The 19,987-nt window shown below is 40.3% G+C and overlaps 1 protein-coding gene across 8 annotated transcripts in view; it reads left to right on the forward strand.

Annotated features, from left to right (window-relative positions):
* The window catches only part of CCSER1 (coiled-coil serine rich protein 1), a 704,602-nt gene that overhangs the window by 197,257 nt on the left and 487,358 nt on the right, over nt 1–19,987 (forward strand). For all 8 annotated transcript variants that reach the window (XR_014515539.1, XM_083458653.1, XM_083458656.1 and 5 more), the window contains one exon: nt 12,160–12,280. Coding sequence is in view for 7 of the 8 variants with exons in the window: in XM_083458653.1 (XP_083314779.1) it covers nt 12,160–12,280 (121 nt within the window). In the remaining variant the exon portion in view is untranslated. The remainder of the gene's footprint in view (nt 1–12,159; nt 12,281–19,987) is intronic.

Consider the following 19,987-nt stretch of genomic DNA (forward strand, 5'->3'; position numbering starts at 1 on the left):
TCCAGACAGAAAAGGTTTAACAAGGCAACATAGCCAGGAGTGGCGGCAACTTACGCACGAGCAACCCCTATATTCATTACATAAATATACAACATCTATAGACGCTTGGCTTCTTAAATGATGGGATACTTGCATTAATGCTGGAAGATGCCAACACACTGCCTGCCTGATATAGGTTTGTTGTTGTTTAGTCGTTTAGTCGTGTCCGACTCTTCATCACCCCATGGACCAGAGCACGCCAGGCACTCCTGTATTCCACTGCCTCCCACAGTTTGGTCAAACTCATGCTGATAGAGAACACTATCCAACCATCTCTTCCTCTATCGTCCCCTTCTCCTTGTGCCCTCCATCTTTCCCAACATCAGGGTCTTTTCCAGGGAGTCTTCTCTTCTCATGAGGTGGCCAAAGTATTGGAGCCTGAGCTTCAGGATCTGTCCTTCTAGTGAGCACTCAGGGCTGATTTCCTTCAGAATGGATAGGTTTGATCTTCTTGCAGTCCATGGGACTCTCAAGAGTCTTCTCCAGCACCATAATCCAAAACCTGATATAGGTATGTTAGTACAATTGGCTATGTGGTGGTTTCAAGCTCAGGCTGGTTGTTATTCAGGTTGCTGTTCCTGTTGTCTGCCATGCTAGCTCCTATGGCAGTGCACTGTAAGTCTTACACACATGAACTAGTGCTTGTCAGATAATGAGCTAAATGTTAAAAGACCAAGAGTTCTCCTCTCTGTCCAGTCCCTGAAGAGGAAGATGACTCTATTATCAAACCCTTGTAGTGACCTTATCATGATTTTCTCATACATATTTATTGGTGTCCTAGTGGTATTCTGAAAGGATTATCTCCTGTCACATTTTTAATGCTGTCTGCTGGTGAACACCTTTTAATTGCAGATATTAATTTGCATTCAAATGGGAGGCATCTGGTTCAGCTTTGAAGTAAAAGACAATTTACAAGCTTTCCAAATGGATAATCTGGCACAATTTCATGAAACTTTATTTATTATTTCAGATAGGCGGAGGCAAGATGAATACAATTGTCAGATTATATCCTCCTTGATTTCTAATTAACAAAGTTATGTTTTCGTTTTTTATTATTATTATTATTATTATTATTATTATTATTATTATTATTATTAGGGTTGCACTGAATGTTCACCTTGAGCCTGAACTTGTGAGTTTTTGAGGGAATGCTCCCCACTCCCAGATTTAATCCTTCTGTTGGCAAGTGTTTGTGGCCAAATGGTTTTTCATTCTGCTGCTGATTTTCAGCCAATTTTTTCTTGTTTGATTTCTCTGTTGACTGGGATTGCTAGTTAGGAATCATGTACTGAATATGATGATGTTACTGTGCAACTTATCAAATCTGACTGTGTTCTGATGGCTGTATGGGCAAATGAAACCCATGAAGACTGAGGGCAGCTGTTTTTGAAGGCTACATCAGGGATCACTCACTTTCACAGCCCCGTACTGATCACATGGGTGAATTTTCTGCACAAGTAGATTTTCACAAAATAGGTCCTCCTTTGGACTCAGTCCCATAATCTCCAACATGACGCAGTGGGAAGCTGGGACACCCATCTTTTGGAGCACACTCCTGTGCAAGGGTATGTTCCCCCCGCCCCCCCCCAAGATGTTCCAATTTAATTTAATTAGTTGAGGGGTATGCAGTCCTGACCCATTATGCTGCGAAATTACAATATATCCATTCTCTGTTCTTTAGAAGCTTCGTGGCTTGTAATCTTGAGTAATTGGTTCATTTAATGCAGCTGCAAAGTTTGACATGCATGTAATTTTACATGCATGTATAATTGTATTTGGGGGGGGGGAATAACTCATGGTATCAGCTCATGAGATTTTCCTTCTTACACTTCAGGCTAAGTGCATCTATATTATCGCAACCTACCTCATGCATCATCCCCCCCTCCCGCCCCCCTGCGTAACAGCCACAGATAACATTTGTAAGTAGAAGTAGGCAGCAACTATCAAATATACAAATACATGCTTTGCCAAGTAGCATGCAGATGCTTATGATAATTTAGTTCCTTAATATGCATTGCCGGGATTTCAAAGAAAATATAGCCAGCGATGAATTTTGCAACTTTAACTAAGGGTAGCAGGACACAAAGTTATCACGAAAAATCAAACCACTTTGCAGAGGATGAATTTACCATTATCAACTTATACCTAACAGATCACCTACACTGAGGCCTCATCAAATTGTTCATATACGTACCCATCATGTATATTCTAAACTTATCACAGTACTTTTCCAAACCAGTGACAAAATGCAGACATAACAGTAAATCAGGCATAGGCAAACTCGGCCCTCCAGATGTTTTGGGACTACAACTCCCATCATCCCTAGCTAACAGGACCAGTGGTCAGGGAATTGTAATGCCAAAACATCTGGAGGGCCGAGTTTGCCTATGCCTGCACTAAATCATGGTTTATTGTTACAGGAACAAGTCTGCCGAAGCCTCAACCTCACATTCTTTCCCTTCCCCTCTGTGCACTTGATAAGGAGCCAGAGAGTTTCCATACCAATCAAAGTTCCTTGTGACATCCAAACTTAGATAACTGAGGTTTGTTCTAACTATGATTACTGTACTTCAGTTCCCAGAATCTCCAGACAGGGCTGGGAAAAACCCTTCCTGAAACTCTGGAAAGCCACTTCCACAGGGTAGACAATATACAGCTAGGTAGATTAATGGGATAACTCACTGTAAGGCGGTTTGCAATGCTTCTGTTCTATGCTGTTTTGGTATTTCTCTGTTGACTGTGGTTTTTGTCATGAAAATAATTGTGGTTTTATTTTTGTTTGTAACATGCTTTTGGAAATGTTGATTAAGGAGCATGAAAAACATTTTGAAAATGCATCCGTCGATATAAATGGATGACTGCTGCATGTTGTGGTTTGAAAAACGAGACGTCTGAAGATATGTGAAGGGTTTCAGCTAAACTTCAGGAACAGTTGTTGAGCCAGCTGTAGATAGCAAGTTTGATCCAGTGTGAGAGGGGTGTGTGTGTGTGTGTTTATTTTTAACATATGCTACATTCTTGTGTCAGGGATTGTATTAAAAAAATGTGAAATGCACAAAACGTATGCCTAATTGGGCATTTTTATTTTTTTAGATCAGACCACACTTTCATAACAATGGCTGTCAGGAAGCATGAAAAAGTATTCCTCTGTTGCCTAATTAAGCCTTGAGCTTTAGTAAGAAAAGTAGCCAAACAATTAATTAATGATTAAAAATTAACTGTGTGTTCTCTCTATTGATTTATGTGGATAATTAATATAGCAGCATTATAAGGTGTACACTGTCCTTCAGATAACTGTTGTAATAGATGAATGTTTTGCATGAAATTAGTTAAAATCGGCATTATTATTTCTGGTACAGAATCATGGAAATGACAGCATGTAAGTACAAGGTGCCATATTCTTCATTTTATGTCTCTGTGTGCATCAAATATGCCTTAATAATGTGTGTTGAAGAATTTGAAAAAGGAAGCTGCTTTTATTTCTTTAAAGACCTGTCATACTTTTTCATGAGGATAAATTATTTGGGTTTGAAATGCTACTTAAAATTCCCCAGATGATGAGAATATTTCTAAGAGACTTGGGTCAGGTGTATGCTGCGTCGCACCAGTTAACATCATCCAGAGGTTACAATTCTGTGGAGGTGAAGACTATTTAAGTTGATGGTAGATAATACTGTTTAAAATGAGATGTAGAAAGCTCAGGAGAAGTTATTGCAAAGGGGGAGAAATCAATAGACAGGGAGATTGGTTTGAAAATCTCTTCTATTTTAAACTTCTCTGATTTTCCAGATTTGAACTAATACACCACAGAGTATCTAATAACAGCAAAAATTGTCACAATGGTATTGCTCAGCACCTGAAATGTAATTGCACTGCAATGTTCAGCTATGTGGGCATAGAAAAACACCACACACACACACACACACACACACACAGACACGGACACAGCTCTACTTAGGGCAGAGCTTCCTCAACTTTACATGTTGGTGACACACTTTTTAGACATGCATCATTTTGCGACACAGTAATTCAGTTTTACTAGCAAGATGGAGGTTAAACTAACCCAGACTTCCTCAAACTCGGCCCTCCAGATGTTTTTGGCTTACAACTCCCATGATCCCTAGCTAGCAGGACCAGTGGTCAGGGATGATGGGAACTGTAGTCTCAAAACATCTGGAGGGCTGAGTTAGAGGAAGCCTGATAACCTTTTTCTAGCAACGGAAGGTGCACGGGGAGTGTTCGTGCAACACACCTACACACTGTAGCCATCATACTAATGTGTCATGACACACAGTTTGGAAAGCTCTGGCTTAGGGCCTAATTAAGGAAATTTCTTTTCTCTTAAGCAGGTGCTTAAATTTGATATTTTCAAGGCAGGATGAGCCCGTGAGTGGCTTGTCTTTGAGTACATTGACTGCTTTCTCACATTAGCACTAAGTCATTGTTTAAGTATGGTTTCTTCAACAAACTATGCATCATCTCATAGAAGGAACAAGCAAGCCACAACTTGTTTCTCCAAAGGTTGTTATCCCACCATTCTCCTTTCTTTGTGCCTTTGCAGACTGGTGAGCATTTGGGGTTGGGTGGTCAAGCAAACAGCAGTGAAGCAGTGCTGTTGCTCTCATACATAATGCCAAACCGTAGTTAAAACAAACCATGGTTTAGTTGTGAACATGGCTCATTAGGCTGTGGCATGATCAGACCATATATTTTAATGAATTTCCTTTGTTTAGACCACATATGAGTTTGCTAATGAAATCATTACCGAATGTGTATCTTTATTTAGAAACTTTGGTTTGGTTTGATGCTTTTTCTTTTTTCAAGTTGTATTTAATATGAATAAGACTATGGGACAAACGTTTCTTCACTTCAGTCTGTTTACCCCACAATACACATTGCATAGAATGCATCTAATGAGAAGCTTCGCTTTTACTTGGATGGCCTTTGCTCTACATTATGAATGACAGTCCTGTGTTGGAAGTTGTCTTCTGTTTGAAGGGCTGTCCAGTCTTGGGCCAGATCATTCTGTTTCCTTTTTTGTATCAGTTCTACATGTGCTCCATCATAGCTCTCCTGTAATGGATTTTTTTTTTTAATGCATGAACAATTTGCAATTAGATTGAACGCCTTGTGTACACATTCTTCCCCTAAAATTCACATTTCGTATGGTTTCCCATGCATTTCCTCTTAAATACATACTTTTGTCTGCACACTGTATTAAAATACCAAAACTGCATCACAGAATTCCGAGAACTTCATAAGCCTATTAATGGTTGGGTTCCTATCTGCATATAAGTCTGGGACAAGCAGATTAGGACTGTTTTATTTAAAATGTAAACTGAACAAATTTATCTTCTATCCACAGCCCAACCCAACTCCATAAGGGGTTTGCCCCTTATTTCTGAATATTCCAGCCTAATATAAATGAGCACCCAAATTCTTTCAGAAGAAATCAACTCCATAGAACCTGGCAGATTGCTGCTTAGGATCAGTTAGAGAATACAATGGCAGTTAATTATTATTATTAATATTATTTACTTATACCCTGCCCATCTGACTGGTTTGCCCCAGCCACTTTGTGAAAGTGAATGTTCACACAATTAATGGGTTTGTCACTAAACATTTCCAAGCCCGCCCACCCAAAAGCACTGTTTCCAGCCAAGAAATTGGGAAATATTCAGTGCAACTCTAGGTGCAATAAGATGTGTAAAATTTCTAGAATTTGGAACATTTTGCAATCACCTTTAAATATTTTCTGTTAAACTGCTGTTCCTTGGACAAATGTCAAGTATCAGTTTTAGACATGTTCCTAAATTCCAATCAACTAAGATGGTAATTGCACACTAGAGATTAAATCATGTTCTTATAAGTAGAGGTTTAGTGAACTAATTAGTAGTATGTTCCTAAATAAGTTCTAATAATGTGTGTGATCATGCACTCCAAAATGCAGCTAAATGTGTTTCAATGAGGTCCAGTTTAATCTGGGCAATTAAATTGTTAGTAAATTCGGCTTGTGCATTATAAGCAAAGAATTTTCTGGTTGCCCACTGGAAATCTTCTCTCCTTGAGACTGGGGCAGTATGTGAAGTCACATGGACAGTGGTACCTCGCAAGACGAATGCCTCGCAAGACGAAAAGCGTACAAGACGAAAGAGTTTTCCGTTTTTTGAGTCGTTCCGCAAGACGAATTTCCCTATGGGCTTGCTTCGCAAGACGAAACGTCTTGTGAGTTCTTGCGAGTTTGTTTCCTTTTTCTTAAAGCCGCTAAGCCGTTAATAGCCGCTAAGCCGCTAATAGCCGCTAAGCCGCTAATAGCCGTGCTTCGCAAGACGAAAAAACCGCAAGACGAAGAGACTCGCGGAACGGATTTTTGTCTTGCGAAACACCACTGTATTTGTGGCTTGGCTCGTTTTTGGATTCACAAAGACTTAGATGGCTTGAAAAGTGGTACAACATGTAAAAAAAATAATGTGTCTGTGGTTTCTTTTTTTCTTTTTCTTATAGTAGGCAAATGGGCTTGAGCAATAAAAAAGAATGATTTCTAGCAACCATTAGGCACAGTTGCAGGAAAGTCCTGAGAAACAGACCAAAATGGGCAGGGGGAGACCTTTCCCAAGGGTAAAAATACATACTTGCACCATAGAATCATGATGTCCACAGCAATTTGGCAGAATTCCTTCTTATTTGGGCTCAGAGCTTTAATATACCACAGACACATATAGCTCACTGGCAGGGATTATGCCCCCCCCCCTTTTCATAATGAGCAGGCCACAAAACATCTCACAGAAAACGATGCTGGAAACATTAAACTGTGACATCTTCCTGCATAATAATAGCTCGATGAAACGTAATCAGGGTTGTCTTTTTCCTATGCTGCCAAACCAGAAGCACCAGCATCACATTATCTCAGGACCTACCAACCCTTTAATGATATATCTGCTCTAAGCTCCATTACATAATGATGTGACATTTTGATAGTTTAATGCTAAGTTGTTCTTCTGTACAAGCTGAGTATTGAAGAGGAAAAAGCCCCGTTGGTTGTGTGCAATGTATGGGAGCTCATAATGTGGGTGTGCTTCCCTGTTCTTTGGATCACACCATAGAAATGTTTTTAATGAATTCTTGTTCAATTGTGTATTGCCACTGGTAAACCTGCTGGCAAAGAGCTGAGCCGCACTGAACTGGGGCAGCTCCTAGTGCTATCTGTCATGGCTGCAGTGTGGCCAGGTGTGTCACAACCTCATGTGTGGTTGACTGCACAGATTTCCTCTACCTGATTGACAGACTGTCTCCTGGTGGAGTTTTGATGAAAGGGGAGAAACCAAAGCAATTGCTCCACGTCACTGTATAGTTGAGGTACTGAACTCTAACTCTCTCTCTCTCTCTCTCTCTCACACACACACACACACACACAGAGAGAGAGAGAGAGAGAGAGAGAGAGAGAGGAAAGATGGAGGTACTACTATTTCAGTAAGTAGAAAATGACTGCATCCTTGCACCCACTTCTTTCCTTCATATCAAATTTCCTTCGCAAATTAGTGTTGGGAATCTGAGATTAGATACCCATGCAGTGGAATTCGCCCCCAGTTCCAGTCACCACACCGAGACAGCTTTAGGTCCAAAATAGCAGAATATTTTTTGCAGAATATAAGGTTTCAGTAATAGAGTTCTGGACATTGATCTATACATACAACTTGTAGCCTTTGCAGATATATGCACACAAGTATAAAGTATTTCTGTTGCTACAGCAAATCAAAACGTTGCACAGACAGACTCATTCACTTCACAAGACTGACTCCGATACACAGACAGACTCACTGACCGAAGAGCTGACATTCCCCAATCACTTACTGTATTTTTTGCTCTATAAGACTCACTTTTTCCCTCCTAAAAAGTAAGGGGAAATGTGTGCGCGCAAATGCAGGCTGCGCAGCTATCCCAGAAGCCAGAACAGCAAGAGGGGTTGCTGCTTTCACTGTGCAGCGATCCCTCTTGCTGTCCTGGCTTCTGAGATTCAGAATATTTTTTTCTTGTTTTCCTCCTCCAAAAACTAGGTGCGTCTTGTGGTCTGGTGCGCCTTATAGAACGGAAAATACGGTATATAGTTGGCAGTGGGCCATTACCATAGCAACTGGCTTGGCTGACCATGCACCTGTTGGCTTATCTCCTGCATGGGGTGCTCATGAAGGAAATTAACCTCTGCATTTAGTTCCTTCAACAATTAGCACATCATGTTGAAATGGTGGGAGGAGGGGTAAAAGAGGAAGTTATTATTTATATATTGGAAAAAGTTGAATAAAAATAAAATCTAAAACCCACTAAACAAACAAAAAACAGACATCCACAGCTATAGGGAACTGTACTGTATATACAGTGTGTTTGTTTTCTTTTGTACAGTAGAACTTCTTAACATCCCCAGAGGTAATTGGATCCTTTTGATCCTTGTAGTTTTCACAAGGGTCTGGCCAAAACAGTAGCTTTATGAATTTTAACATTATTCTGGATGCTTGCATTGCTCAGTTGTGACAGAAATGTCAGCAAAACGTAAGTTTCAATGTTAAAGTAAATAATTTGCATGTATACTTAAGCTTTCCAGGATAAAGGTCATAGAAACATGGAGAGCAGTATAGGATGGAATATTAAAAATTGCATTACTTACACATTCAGGGGCAAGTATTTTTCTATACCAAGTATAGCATTGAACAGCTTGATTTCTTTATGGATTTCACCATGATGGCGGCAGCACAAATCAATTGTCCTTGGTATCATTAAATCCAGCTATTAGGATGATGTAAGTCAGCATTTTCTCCACTGGGATCCTTTCTTGACAATACGAAGTAGATATAACTGTATTCTTTCGTGACTATTGTGAAAGAAGGCAGGAAAACAGATAAAGCTTCATAGGATGTAATTCATTTGGTAGTAATGGTCCTATTACAGTAATTACAATTTTGTCATTGTGACTGCAGTGTTTAAAGAACCTGGCCTGTGGCTTAATTGCAGATTTATAGCAACTAACCCTTTGGGGATCATTGTCGTCTGTAATCGCATTCTCGTAACTAATGATTTAAAAAACAGAAGTTCTGTAGCAATTCCACTGCTGCTAACCACCATCAGTTTCATTTGCTTCTGTAATGTTGAAATGTAAGATAAAATATGGGCCTGTTAAGGGTGCTATGTATGTTTGTATGTATTAAATTTTTACCTTGCAATGCTCAGCCCGCATAGGGTCTGGCCTCCACCTGCTTAAAGCAGAAGAAGAAAAATAATTCTCTCTCTCTCTCTCTCTCTCTCTCTCTCTCTCACACACACACACACAGAGAGAGAGAGAGAGAGAGAGAGAGAGAGAGAGAGAAATAACAACGCTGAAATATCAATGTTTTTAATTAAAGTCCTTTGGTACCCAATAATTGGAAAACCAAAGGTCCTCCTCAAGGGCCATTTCCCCTTACCATCCCAAATGCTGCCTCCGTCAGCATCCATTCCCCTGTCTGTCTCTGAGGGGGAGATGGGTCAGCAAGGCTCCCTCCACCAGTTCAGCTGGGGCGGCTGTCATTTGACATATTTGCTTTCCCTTTTCCCTTTCAAATAATGTATTTTAGATTGTAAGCTGTGATTTTAAACTAGGAACTGCTTTGAGTGCTTTGGCTGCAAGACAGCACATAAATGTAGGAACTCAATAAATTGCAGCTCTTTCCTAGTCTGGATAAATTCTTTCATTTGGCATGGGTGCCTGGGAGAGCGCCTCAGAGGATGACCTAAGAACCTAGGCAGATGTACATCAGACAAGACCCTCCTTTATATGTGGACTAAGGTTGGCATATGAGGTGAGGCAGGTGGCTCCTAAAGAGGGAGTCAAATCACAAGTGGGGTTTGATATGCTGGGATCAGAAGTGGGGAGGGGCCTACTGCACTCATATCCTGCTTATGGGCATCTGATAGGTGTTTTGTTGGCCAACATGAATTAGGAGGCTGAACTAGATGGGCTTTTGGCATGGTCTAGCAGCCAGGCACTTTGTAAGTTTTAATTATTTTATAACTTTTTCAGTGACGCAGTGCCCTCTCCATAGAGGCTCCCCTGGCACCCACACTGTGGTCTGTTCAGTGCCAGTTGAAAATCTCATTTTCCGAAGCCATTAATTTTTATATATGGACGTTTTATTCGTCATATGATCCCATTGTGTGTTATAATACAATAAAACGCAACACTGTTTTAAACAATAAAGCAACAAACCAATAGAGGACATTCTTTTTGACAGCCTCTAAACTATCCTCCTTTTCTGTCTGACACTTTTATTATATAGCTTTCACCTTTTGCTGATAGCACATCACATTACTCTATCCAGCTATCCATTCTGATTGAAAATAGTTTTAGCTGCTTTTAATCTTGAATTTTTATATGACTCTTCCATGCAACTCTTTCATCTCTGCTTGTTGTTATTTATTACATTCATATCTCACCTTTCCTCTAATGAGGGAGCAGTTTTTCTTTTCAACACCCCGAGAAGTAGATTAGGCTGGGAATTAGTAGATTAGGCAGTTACTGGCCCAAGATCACCAAGTGAGTTTAATGGCTGAGTGGGGATTTAAAAGCTGGTCTTCCATGTCCTGCTTCAAGACACACCTGCACCTCACTTTTGTGAGTGTAAACATCTGCAGCAGGGAACCTTTTGTATCAGTGGAGGCTGTATATGCAGTTGAGAGCTACAGTGATTGGCAGAGGCTTCTCAGGTCTTCCCAACCCTACTTAGAAATGCCAGGGATTGAGTTTGGAACTTTCTGGGCTGTATTCAACTCTCTGCTTGTTGTTCTACTCTTGAGTACAACTACTGCTGAATACCACCATCTGTATGCAAGGCAGATGCTCTCCTGTTGAGTTATGGCCTTTCCCCACCAGTGTATTAGTGTATTGGTGTATTAGTGGTGTCAGCATTTGGTACATAAACTGTGGAGCCATGAATTTTGGTTGAACTTGAGGACGAAGAAGGGCTGGCTGAGTTGCTACTTGCGATTGAACCTGATGCTGGAGAACAGTGATAGCTAGAACATAAAGGTCAAGGTTTCCTGTATGTTTGCCGGGAGATCATGTTTAACAAATAGCAGAACACTGTGAATGTTACTCTTATACCATCTTTGCCCCAGGGAGGTGACTCAGTGGGCAAAAGCTATAGTTAAGTACATGATAAGCAAGCAATAATTCAGTTATCTCAGCAGGGTTGCTAATTAGTGTAGGTTGCATTGGTTTTTATTATGCTACGTACCTGACCACTGGGAACTGTGTGGAATCTCCCATCTACTTTCAGATACATCTAACAGCTGTCAGGTAGTTATGATTCCCAGATGTCTTTAAAAGAAAGAAAGAAAGAAAGAAAGAAAGAAAGAAAGAAAGAAAGAGAAAGAAATGGTGCTAATAATGCTAACCCTTTCAATCACAAGTTCACCTTAGGGGAAATCTTTATGTTTGTGCTTCATGATAGGTTTTCCTTGCTCACAGTTGATTATCCAAGATGCTTTCATAGTTTGGGCCTTACTGGAAAAGACTGAAAAGAAGGCTATATACTTCATAAATGAGAACAAAAATAAGCATGGCATTAGTGCAGAGCCTTTGACCCTGTTTTTGCCATACAGCTCCCAGCAGAGCAAGTCAACATAGCCAGTGATTGGGGATGATGAGAGCTGTAGTCCAACAACATCCGCAGATCCACAAGTTAGCCACCCCTGCTTTAGTGTCTTGTATATACTTTCACACACAAGATGTATGAATACACAAGTTCCTTATAACTGCAAGTATAACAGCCTTTTAAAACCCAATGTCTTCCATGATTTGTGGTATCTTGCATGCTGAAATGGCATCTGAGCTCTGAAATGTAGCATTCAAGAGTAGCTGAGGCTTTAATGTGGACATCAGGCACTAAGAAGCTACATATGTCAGGACTGCTTAAACTTCCCATTCTCCCATTAATTCAGAGCTGAAGCATGCAACCGGCAAACTTGTGCAGTGAACCTGTTGCTGGACTATATCGCTTCAGACAGTTAGTGGAGAAGCCCATGTTTAAAATAATGTCGGGAAGGAAAAGCCAGAAATGCATTGGTGGTAACCAAATTACTGTTATTTTGCAGTTTGCCGGGAAGATTCACACCAGTCTATAGTCTCGTGTGCTGCTGTGCTGCTTACTCCCATTGAACCAACTGCTGAAGGAAAGAAGAAGGAACAGCCAAAAATGACTGAAGTGACCAAACAGTGAGTGAGACGTTACAATATACTTCTGGTTTGCTTAGCAAAAAGTGAGAATAAGTTCTGCCTATCAGGATTCACACACTGCATCTTCCTCCACTTACTTCTCAGATAACTGACTTAACAAGCGCTTCTGACTGTTGCTATGTATAGCAGAAAATTTAGGTTGCACAATTAAAGTTGTTTTGGTGCTGTTGCACAACAACAGAGTGTCTTATGCAGCCACCTTAATCTCTGGATGCTTGCCTTTTCCGGTTTATAATACTATGGGCCAGGAGAAGCTTGACAGAAGATGGCAATAAACACCCTGATTTCTTGAAGGGATGTTTCAACAAAGAAGGGGGTGGCTTTCCACAGCTGGTGGCCCAGCTTTGAAACAGCCTCCACACCAAGATTTGGCAGAGCATATAAACTGTGGCGTTTTCTCCCCCTTGGCAAGCTAAATCATTTTCCTTTAGACATTGCTATAAAGTTGTTTTATGGGTGCATTGTTGTCGAAATTTTCTGCAGAAGAAATGGTTTTATATGCCTATGGTATATTTAGTTGTGAGCTGTGATAGCAAAAGTAGGGCATAAATTAATAAAGATAATAAAATATTATTATTCCCTGTGTGTGTGTGTGTGTGTGCGCGCGCACACACACACACACACACACACACTACAAAAGCACACTGAACTGACAGTTTCAATGAACACCTACCTATAACCCACAAGATCCCTTTTCTAAATAAATACAGTCAGGTTGGATTCTACCAGTACATCCATGAAGATAGGAATTTGGTTCTTGGCCGGTTAGAGCTCCCTTTAGACTGGCGTAATACTCAAAATGTGTAGCCCCTAGTCAAAATGTGTAGCCACCTGATCTTGTATTCATGCAGCAGATTGAATTACTGGGTGGATAATATGGGAAGAAGCACAATTAACCACTGGAAGACGAAAGCCCAGTGAATGATGTGAGAACCATGAATATCATGTTTTGTGTAGGATCAAGTACCTTGGCAATGCAGAACAAGTCATACTTGTCTCCCTGATCTCCCATAGTACTTACTTCCCCCAGTGCAAATTTGTATTATATTTCTCCAACAGCATTTACAGGTGAGTTCAGAGGAAGATGAAGCGGAAAGCTAATAAGCTAGAGACTTTGAACACTTCAAGCCTAGATTATATTTTTTTCACACATACTACCCTGCTGTATGACATTTGTTCAGAGTTGATTTGTTGTTTGAATTCATAGAAATAAAACAATTTTTAAAAGCGCACTGACATTTGGGGCAAACATTCCAAGTCTCCTTGGTGTTGCTATGGTGACAGTTCAGCAAGCCTCTGTTGAAGGAATGCGGATGCTAAAACTTCTTGTGAACTTTATTTTAGCTTGGTAGGAAGCGCCAAACATATTCATAAAAACACACACACACACACACACACACAAAAGCCCAGAGACATATTGAGATGGCTACATAATGGAAGGGATGTGTCCTAGCTGAGAACACCAAAAAAGGAAGCTAGTTTGTGTTCTGGAAAATAAAGCACTTCTAAGTGTGGCTGATCACAGGCTGCCAGATGAAAGCTCATGCTGCCTTGCAAGGAACAATCTAAGGAATCTGGAAATACGTAATAAAGGTCTCTTGTATGCTGAGGATTTCAGTGAGACTATGCTTTGTTGCTTGATGCGATCAGCGTTGACAAACCACAATAATAAAATGTCAGTGTAACAGAGTGCAGCTCCACTGAGAACTGATTCACACAATCTATTTTTGTCTCCGCCATTTCCATGTTTATTTTGAGTGAGCTGTTATGCTGCTTCTTCTCCCTGTAGAAGCCTGCCCCTCTCAATATCTCTGAGAGAAGGGCAGTGCATGGGGATAATAAGTAATAATAATAATAAATTTTATTTATACCCTGCCCTCCCCAGCCAAAACTGGGCTCAGAGCGGCTAACATCAAATATATGACAAATTACCATAAAATCAAGAAATCAATTAAAATACATCCTACATCCTAAAATCAAGTCAGAATCAAAGTAAAATCCAATCAGGATGCAGGAAAGGGCCTTCTCTTTGGTAGCGCCCTGCTTTTGGAATGCCCTTCTATCCCAGATACAGCCGATACCTACTTTACTTTCTATTTGGTGCCAATTTAAAATGTATTCATTTGCCCAAGCAGATTTGTGATGGTGCTGGGCATTTTGTTTAGACTCGGGATAGAGCAGAGCCTACAGTATTAAAGGAAATATAGTAACTGAAAACTTCCCACATGTGTTCACATATGAAGGGATGAGGTAACAAATCATAGTTCTGCTGCTGTAGGAAATTAGGGGTGAGAGACTGGATTCCTGGACATTAATCAGGAAAGCTCTTTTTTAATTGGAAACTTTATGTCTTGGCACTCCAGTGGCACCACGGCACTACTTTTGGTAAGTTACAGTAACTTTCCTTTGCAGTACTGCAAGTACAGTGGTGCCTCGCAAGACGAAATTAATTCGTTCCACAAGTTTTTTCGTCTAGCGAATTTTTCGTCTTGCGAAGCACGGTGTCGGAAAAGTTTTGGAAAAGCTTCAAAAATCACCAAAGTCTTCAAAAACCTCAAAAAAGGCTACCACACCGCGTTCTATGAGTTGCTCCTCGAAGGCAAGTCGCAACTGTATTAACGGTGTTAAGGAAAAGGAAACAAACTTGCAAGACGTTTTCGTCTTGCGAAGCAAGCCCATAGGGAAATTCGTCTTGCGAAGCAGCTCAAAAACCGCAAAACCCTTTCGTCTAGCGAGTTTTTCGTCTTGCGAGGCATTCGTCTTGCGGGGCACCACTGTAACAGTGACCAAGCATATATGATGCAATGGTACACGGTGCAGAGGTTTAAAAAGACTGGCAAAATTAAATATCCTGGGAGGAATTAAATGACATATTATATTCACCATAAAACTGGTGATGAGGCTGAAAAGCAATTCCAGAGAGTTTAGATTTTGTTTCTCTTAATTGGTGCAAATAACATGACTTAACTAGTTGAACAAAGCCCCTTCAGTTCTTCAGATGCCCAGTTTGGGAGGATCATGTAGAGGGCCCTAATGTAACCATGGGGCCATCAAAATGGAGTTACATCCAATTCAGCTTTTCATTCTGCTATTATTATTATTGCAATGAAGTTTTTGGCATTTTGGTTGTCACTGGTGAGGAATCACAAGCCATAATGATGTCAGGACATAGGGCAAGTTGGGGAGAGGGCGGGGCTTGATACAGAGCTGCCATTTTTTTAATAGAAAACTTGAGAGTTTTGCTCCTCCTTGAAAACTTTATCCCCATTCTCCAGGGGATATGGTGCATGCTGTTTCTGTTTGTAATCTAAATTGGTTGTATTAAGTCTTCAAGTGTGTGATTGATAGGTCCCGGGTTGCAAGGTGAGATGGAAGGAAGTAGATAATTAAGCTGCTTGTGCATTATCTGGGCAGAAACATCGAAAGAGCTGCTTTACTGAACAGGAGAGCACCTTATCAGATTTGTTATTGTAATGAACTGGTGATGCTTTTTATTATGCTGTGTGGCAGCTGTTAACACTCTCATAAAACATATTGCCAACCAGAATAATGCTAAATTGCTGTTCAAACACAGCTATCTGGGAAGCCAAGGTTACCTTGATGGCACAACAGAAATAGTCCACTGATTTACGCAGGTAGCACATTTCCTTCTGTATGGTATTGACTTGGCTACATCTAATCTAGCTCTATACCCAAGAACTTTAGAGCATTTTCACAGCCTTCTGGGTTTTGTGTGTGTGTGATTGCCCAGTGCCAGATGCACAGCTGATTGCAATTTTACCTGCCACATCCGGAAAGTCCTGTATTAATTTCCAGCATGCACTTGACCCCCTACCCCTTGGCATGGTGAACAGCAAGTCTTGGTAATGCTAAGCTAATTTTACGCAGATCTTTTTACACAATGGTTTTTGACAAAATGCAATGGGAGACCACACTGCAGAATTTTGTGGACAAAATAAATTTCATTTCCCCTGTTAGTGTTCAGAGTTGTGTGTGACCACAGGTGTGCATATGTGACACAGTATATGGCACCTTGGAAAGCTATGCTTTCATTTTTGATAAAATGAATTACTAGGCTTAATTAATGCAGGTAAAAACTTGTAAGCAAATGAGCAAGCCTGGAAAGTACAGTGAGATTAAGCGATGCTTCTAAGGCTCTGGGCCAATGGTCACTAAAGCCTAATCTTCTTGGAAATTAACCTGCATCTCAATGTGCATGATTTATTATTAAACACAGAATTTGGGTTAAGAGAATACATGCAGTTTTGTTCTTTTTTGGCAAAGGCAATCCTTTGATTAAAACAAGAACCATTCATTGTATATTTTGATTTGCTGAGTGACAGACTCGGCTTACTAAGGATGCTCATAAAGTTGGTTTGGCTGAGGTCCCGGTATGAGTTTTGAGGGCTCATAAAGCTGACCTCGTAGAAGAGGTGAACATTACAGGGCTCCTGAATTATTTTCCAGCTTGGATTAAAAAATGCTGCCTTTATAGAAGAAAGATTTGGAATGCTATGGTTTACGACTCCAGATCACATTTTCTGGAAAATTGACCAGTGGACTTGGCATTTATGGATATTTTGACAATTTGTCATCAAGTTGATTTAATAACTTTTCCCCTCTGCCTCTCATTCAAAATACAGAATACAGTGGTGCCTCGCAAGACGAAAAGAATCCGTTCTGTGATTCTCTTCGTCTAGCGGTTTTTTCATCTTGCGAAGCAAGCCCATTGACGGATTAGCGCTATTAGCAGCTTTTAGCGGCTTTTAGCGGCTTATCTGCTTATCGGATCAGCTGATAAGCGGCTTAGCGGCTTAGAAAAAGGGGGGGGAACCCGCAGGAACTCGCAAGACATTTTCGTCTTGCGAAGCAAGCCCATAGGAGATTCGTTTTGTGAAGCACCTCCAAAACGGAAAACTCTTTCGTCTAGCGAGTTTTCCGTCTTGCGAGGCATTCGTCTTGCGAGGCATTCGTCTTGCGGGGCACCACTGTACCTCGGTTATGCCCACTGGCCCACCCACTCTATTCATCCAGCCAATCTACCCAATTCCCTTTAAGCAGAACTCACCTGCCTGGGCTGCATGATGATTATCTAGTCCCAACAGTGAAGTAAGACATTGAGGAAGGTGCCTCTCTTATTTCTCCTCTAGTGCACTTGGATTGAAGGTTTGACAGGGGCCTGGCAAATTCATTTGGAAAAATAGACCAAACTATTTCTGTTTTTTTCATCAATTAGTTCCTTCTGAGTCAATCTAGTGGAAGTCTGTGTATAAGTTTCGAATGCTTGTCTGTCTTGCTAAGAGAAAAAAAGTGAATTGCTGGGGGGGGAATTATTTTTATATGTATTACAACATAGGTATGGAATGCAATATTCATTTAATAATAAAGTACCTAATCTTGCAATAAAGACTAAATTATTACAATTTAGGAGGGAAATCTCACTATTTAGTGTATCAGTTACAATAATTAATGAATAACACTCAAAAATATGGATATGTAACACTTTTGCCATATTTATGTTTCAAACTTTGCACCATAAGGCTACAGTCCTTATGCACAAATGCCTAGAATTAAGTCCAATTGAACTCAGCAGGGCTTACTTTTAAGTAGATAAATAAAGGATTGATCTGTATATCTTTTTTTGTTGTTTTGGAATTCAAAGTTTTTGGTATTAATGCTCATAATTAGTCATAAATTTATTGCTAAAGAGAACAAGGGAATCCCAACACAAAGACCTAATGATTTCCCTGCGAAATGTAAAGCCTTTGAGAAGCAAACTAAAAAATGATGTTCAATGCAAATTGTCACTGAGCCCACCCTTTGTAAACCACGTAGGAATATCTGGAGAAATTTAATGGACTACAGGAAAGAGCAGAAACACTTAAGCATTAATGCTATCTGTGAAAGTAGACAAAATTAATTTAGTAATTTGGAACGTTGCAGCATTTGAATTAAAGTTCCCTCTCAATAATTACAAATTAGGTTGCAGAAACAGATTTTCAACTCAGCTGTGAGGATTAATCAAATACATTATTACAAGATGCTGTTTGCGAGTAATAAAACATTATAAAATTGAAATAATGCAATATGTGCACATGCGCACAAAGAAAACTAAGACAGCTCTTTCATGAGACGGACGTGTAGTGGATTAACAACACAAACTTGTGCATGTCTACTTAGAAGTAAGCCCCATTGAGTTCAACTGGACCTACTTTGTCAAGTAAGGAGGGATGTACCATGAGGTTAATTATCTTGCCATGTTGTATAATAGGTAAGTTCCCCAGGCAGCCACAGCAGCACTGGAGCTGCTTGTAGTTTTACATTTTATTTATTTGTAAATGAAAAGATTTCTATACCGCTTCTCACCAATCTGATTTCCTATATAATAGAACAAAATCGAATAAAAAACAATAATTTTCGTTAAAAGCAATAAGATCACTTCCAGTTCTTGACTGGACAAAGTTCAATTTGTTAGTTCTGGTATATAAAGCCCAGTACGACTTGGGACTTGGATACCTAAAATATCATCTCTCCCCTTGTATACCTGACCAATCACACTGCACAGTGCAGAAGAGGGTCTTCTGCAGATACCAACTCATCAAGAGGTCTGCTTCCCCCAGATAGGAATTGGGTCTTTAGTGTTATGGCACCTATCCTTTGCAATATTAGACGGTTACTATCTCTGTTGACATTTTGGTGCCTACTGAAGACCTTCCCCTTCAGCAAGCTTTTTAAACTAGAGATCTTTCTCAGTCTGCATCTGTATTGGAATTGTTTTTAGGAGGTTTTATTACTGCTTGTGTGTTTGCCACCTTGGCTCCTTTGGAATGAAGGGTGGGATATAAAGTTAATCATCATCATCATCATCTTCACTTGATCTATATCCAGCTTCCTTTTCCTCCCAAAGGAGTCTGTCACAATGACCAGCGGCTTCCTGTGAGCAGGGCCAATTGGATGGGACTTTGTTTTATTGATTATAGTTTAGAAATTATTTATTATAATTGTTAAGAGTTAATTTCTGTTTAATTTTTATATGCTGATATTTAATATTATTCTATACTATACTATTGGATTGTTGAAGATTACTTTGTTTACTGGTCTGGTGGGTCTTTTTCGAAGCCGGGTTAACAGACCAGCTCTGCAACCACATTTTTGCTTTCGCTCTTTTCTCTTTCGCTTCTTTCGGCACTTCCCCCTCCAGACGACTATCCATAATAATAATAATAATAATAATAATAATAATAATAATAATAATAATTTATTTATACCCCGCCCATCTGGCTGGGCCTCCCCAGCCACTCTGGGCGGCTTCCATAGAAACCAAAAATACACTAAAATATCACACGTTAAAAACTTCCCTGAACAGGGCTGCCTTAAGATGTCTTCTGAATGTCAGGTAGTTGTTTATCACTTTGACATCTCGTGGGAGGGCGTTCCACAGGGCGGGCGCCACTACCGAGAAGGCCCTCTGCCTGGTTCCCTGTAGCTTTGCTTCTCGCAATGAGGGAACCGCCAGAAGGCCCTCGGCACTGGACCTCAGCGTCCGGGCAAAACGATGGGGGTGGAGATGCTCCTTCAGGTATACTGGGCCGAGGCCGTTTAGGGCTTTAAAGGTCAGCGCCAACACTTTGAATTGTGCTCGGAAACATACTGGGAGCCAATGTAGGTCTTTCAAGACCATAGAGA

Source organism: Podarcis liolepis (assembly GCF_965112155.1).
Source record: "Podarcis liolepis genome assembly, chromosome: 9".
NCBI classification, from domain to species: domain Eukaryota; kingdom Metazoa; phylum Chordata; class Lepidosauria; order Squamata; family Lacertidae; genus Podarcis; species Podarcis liolepis.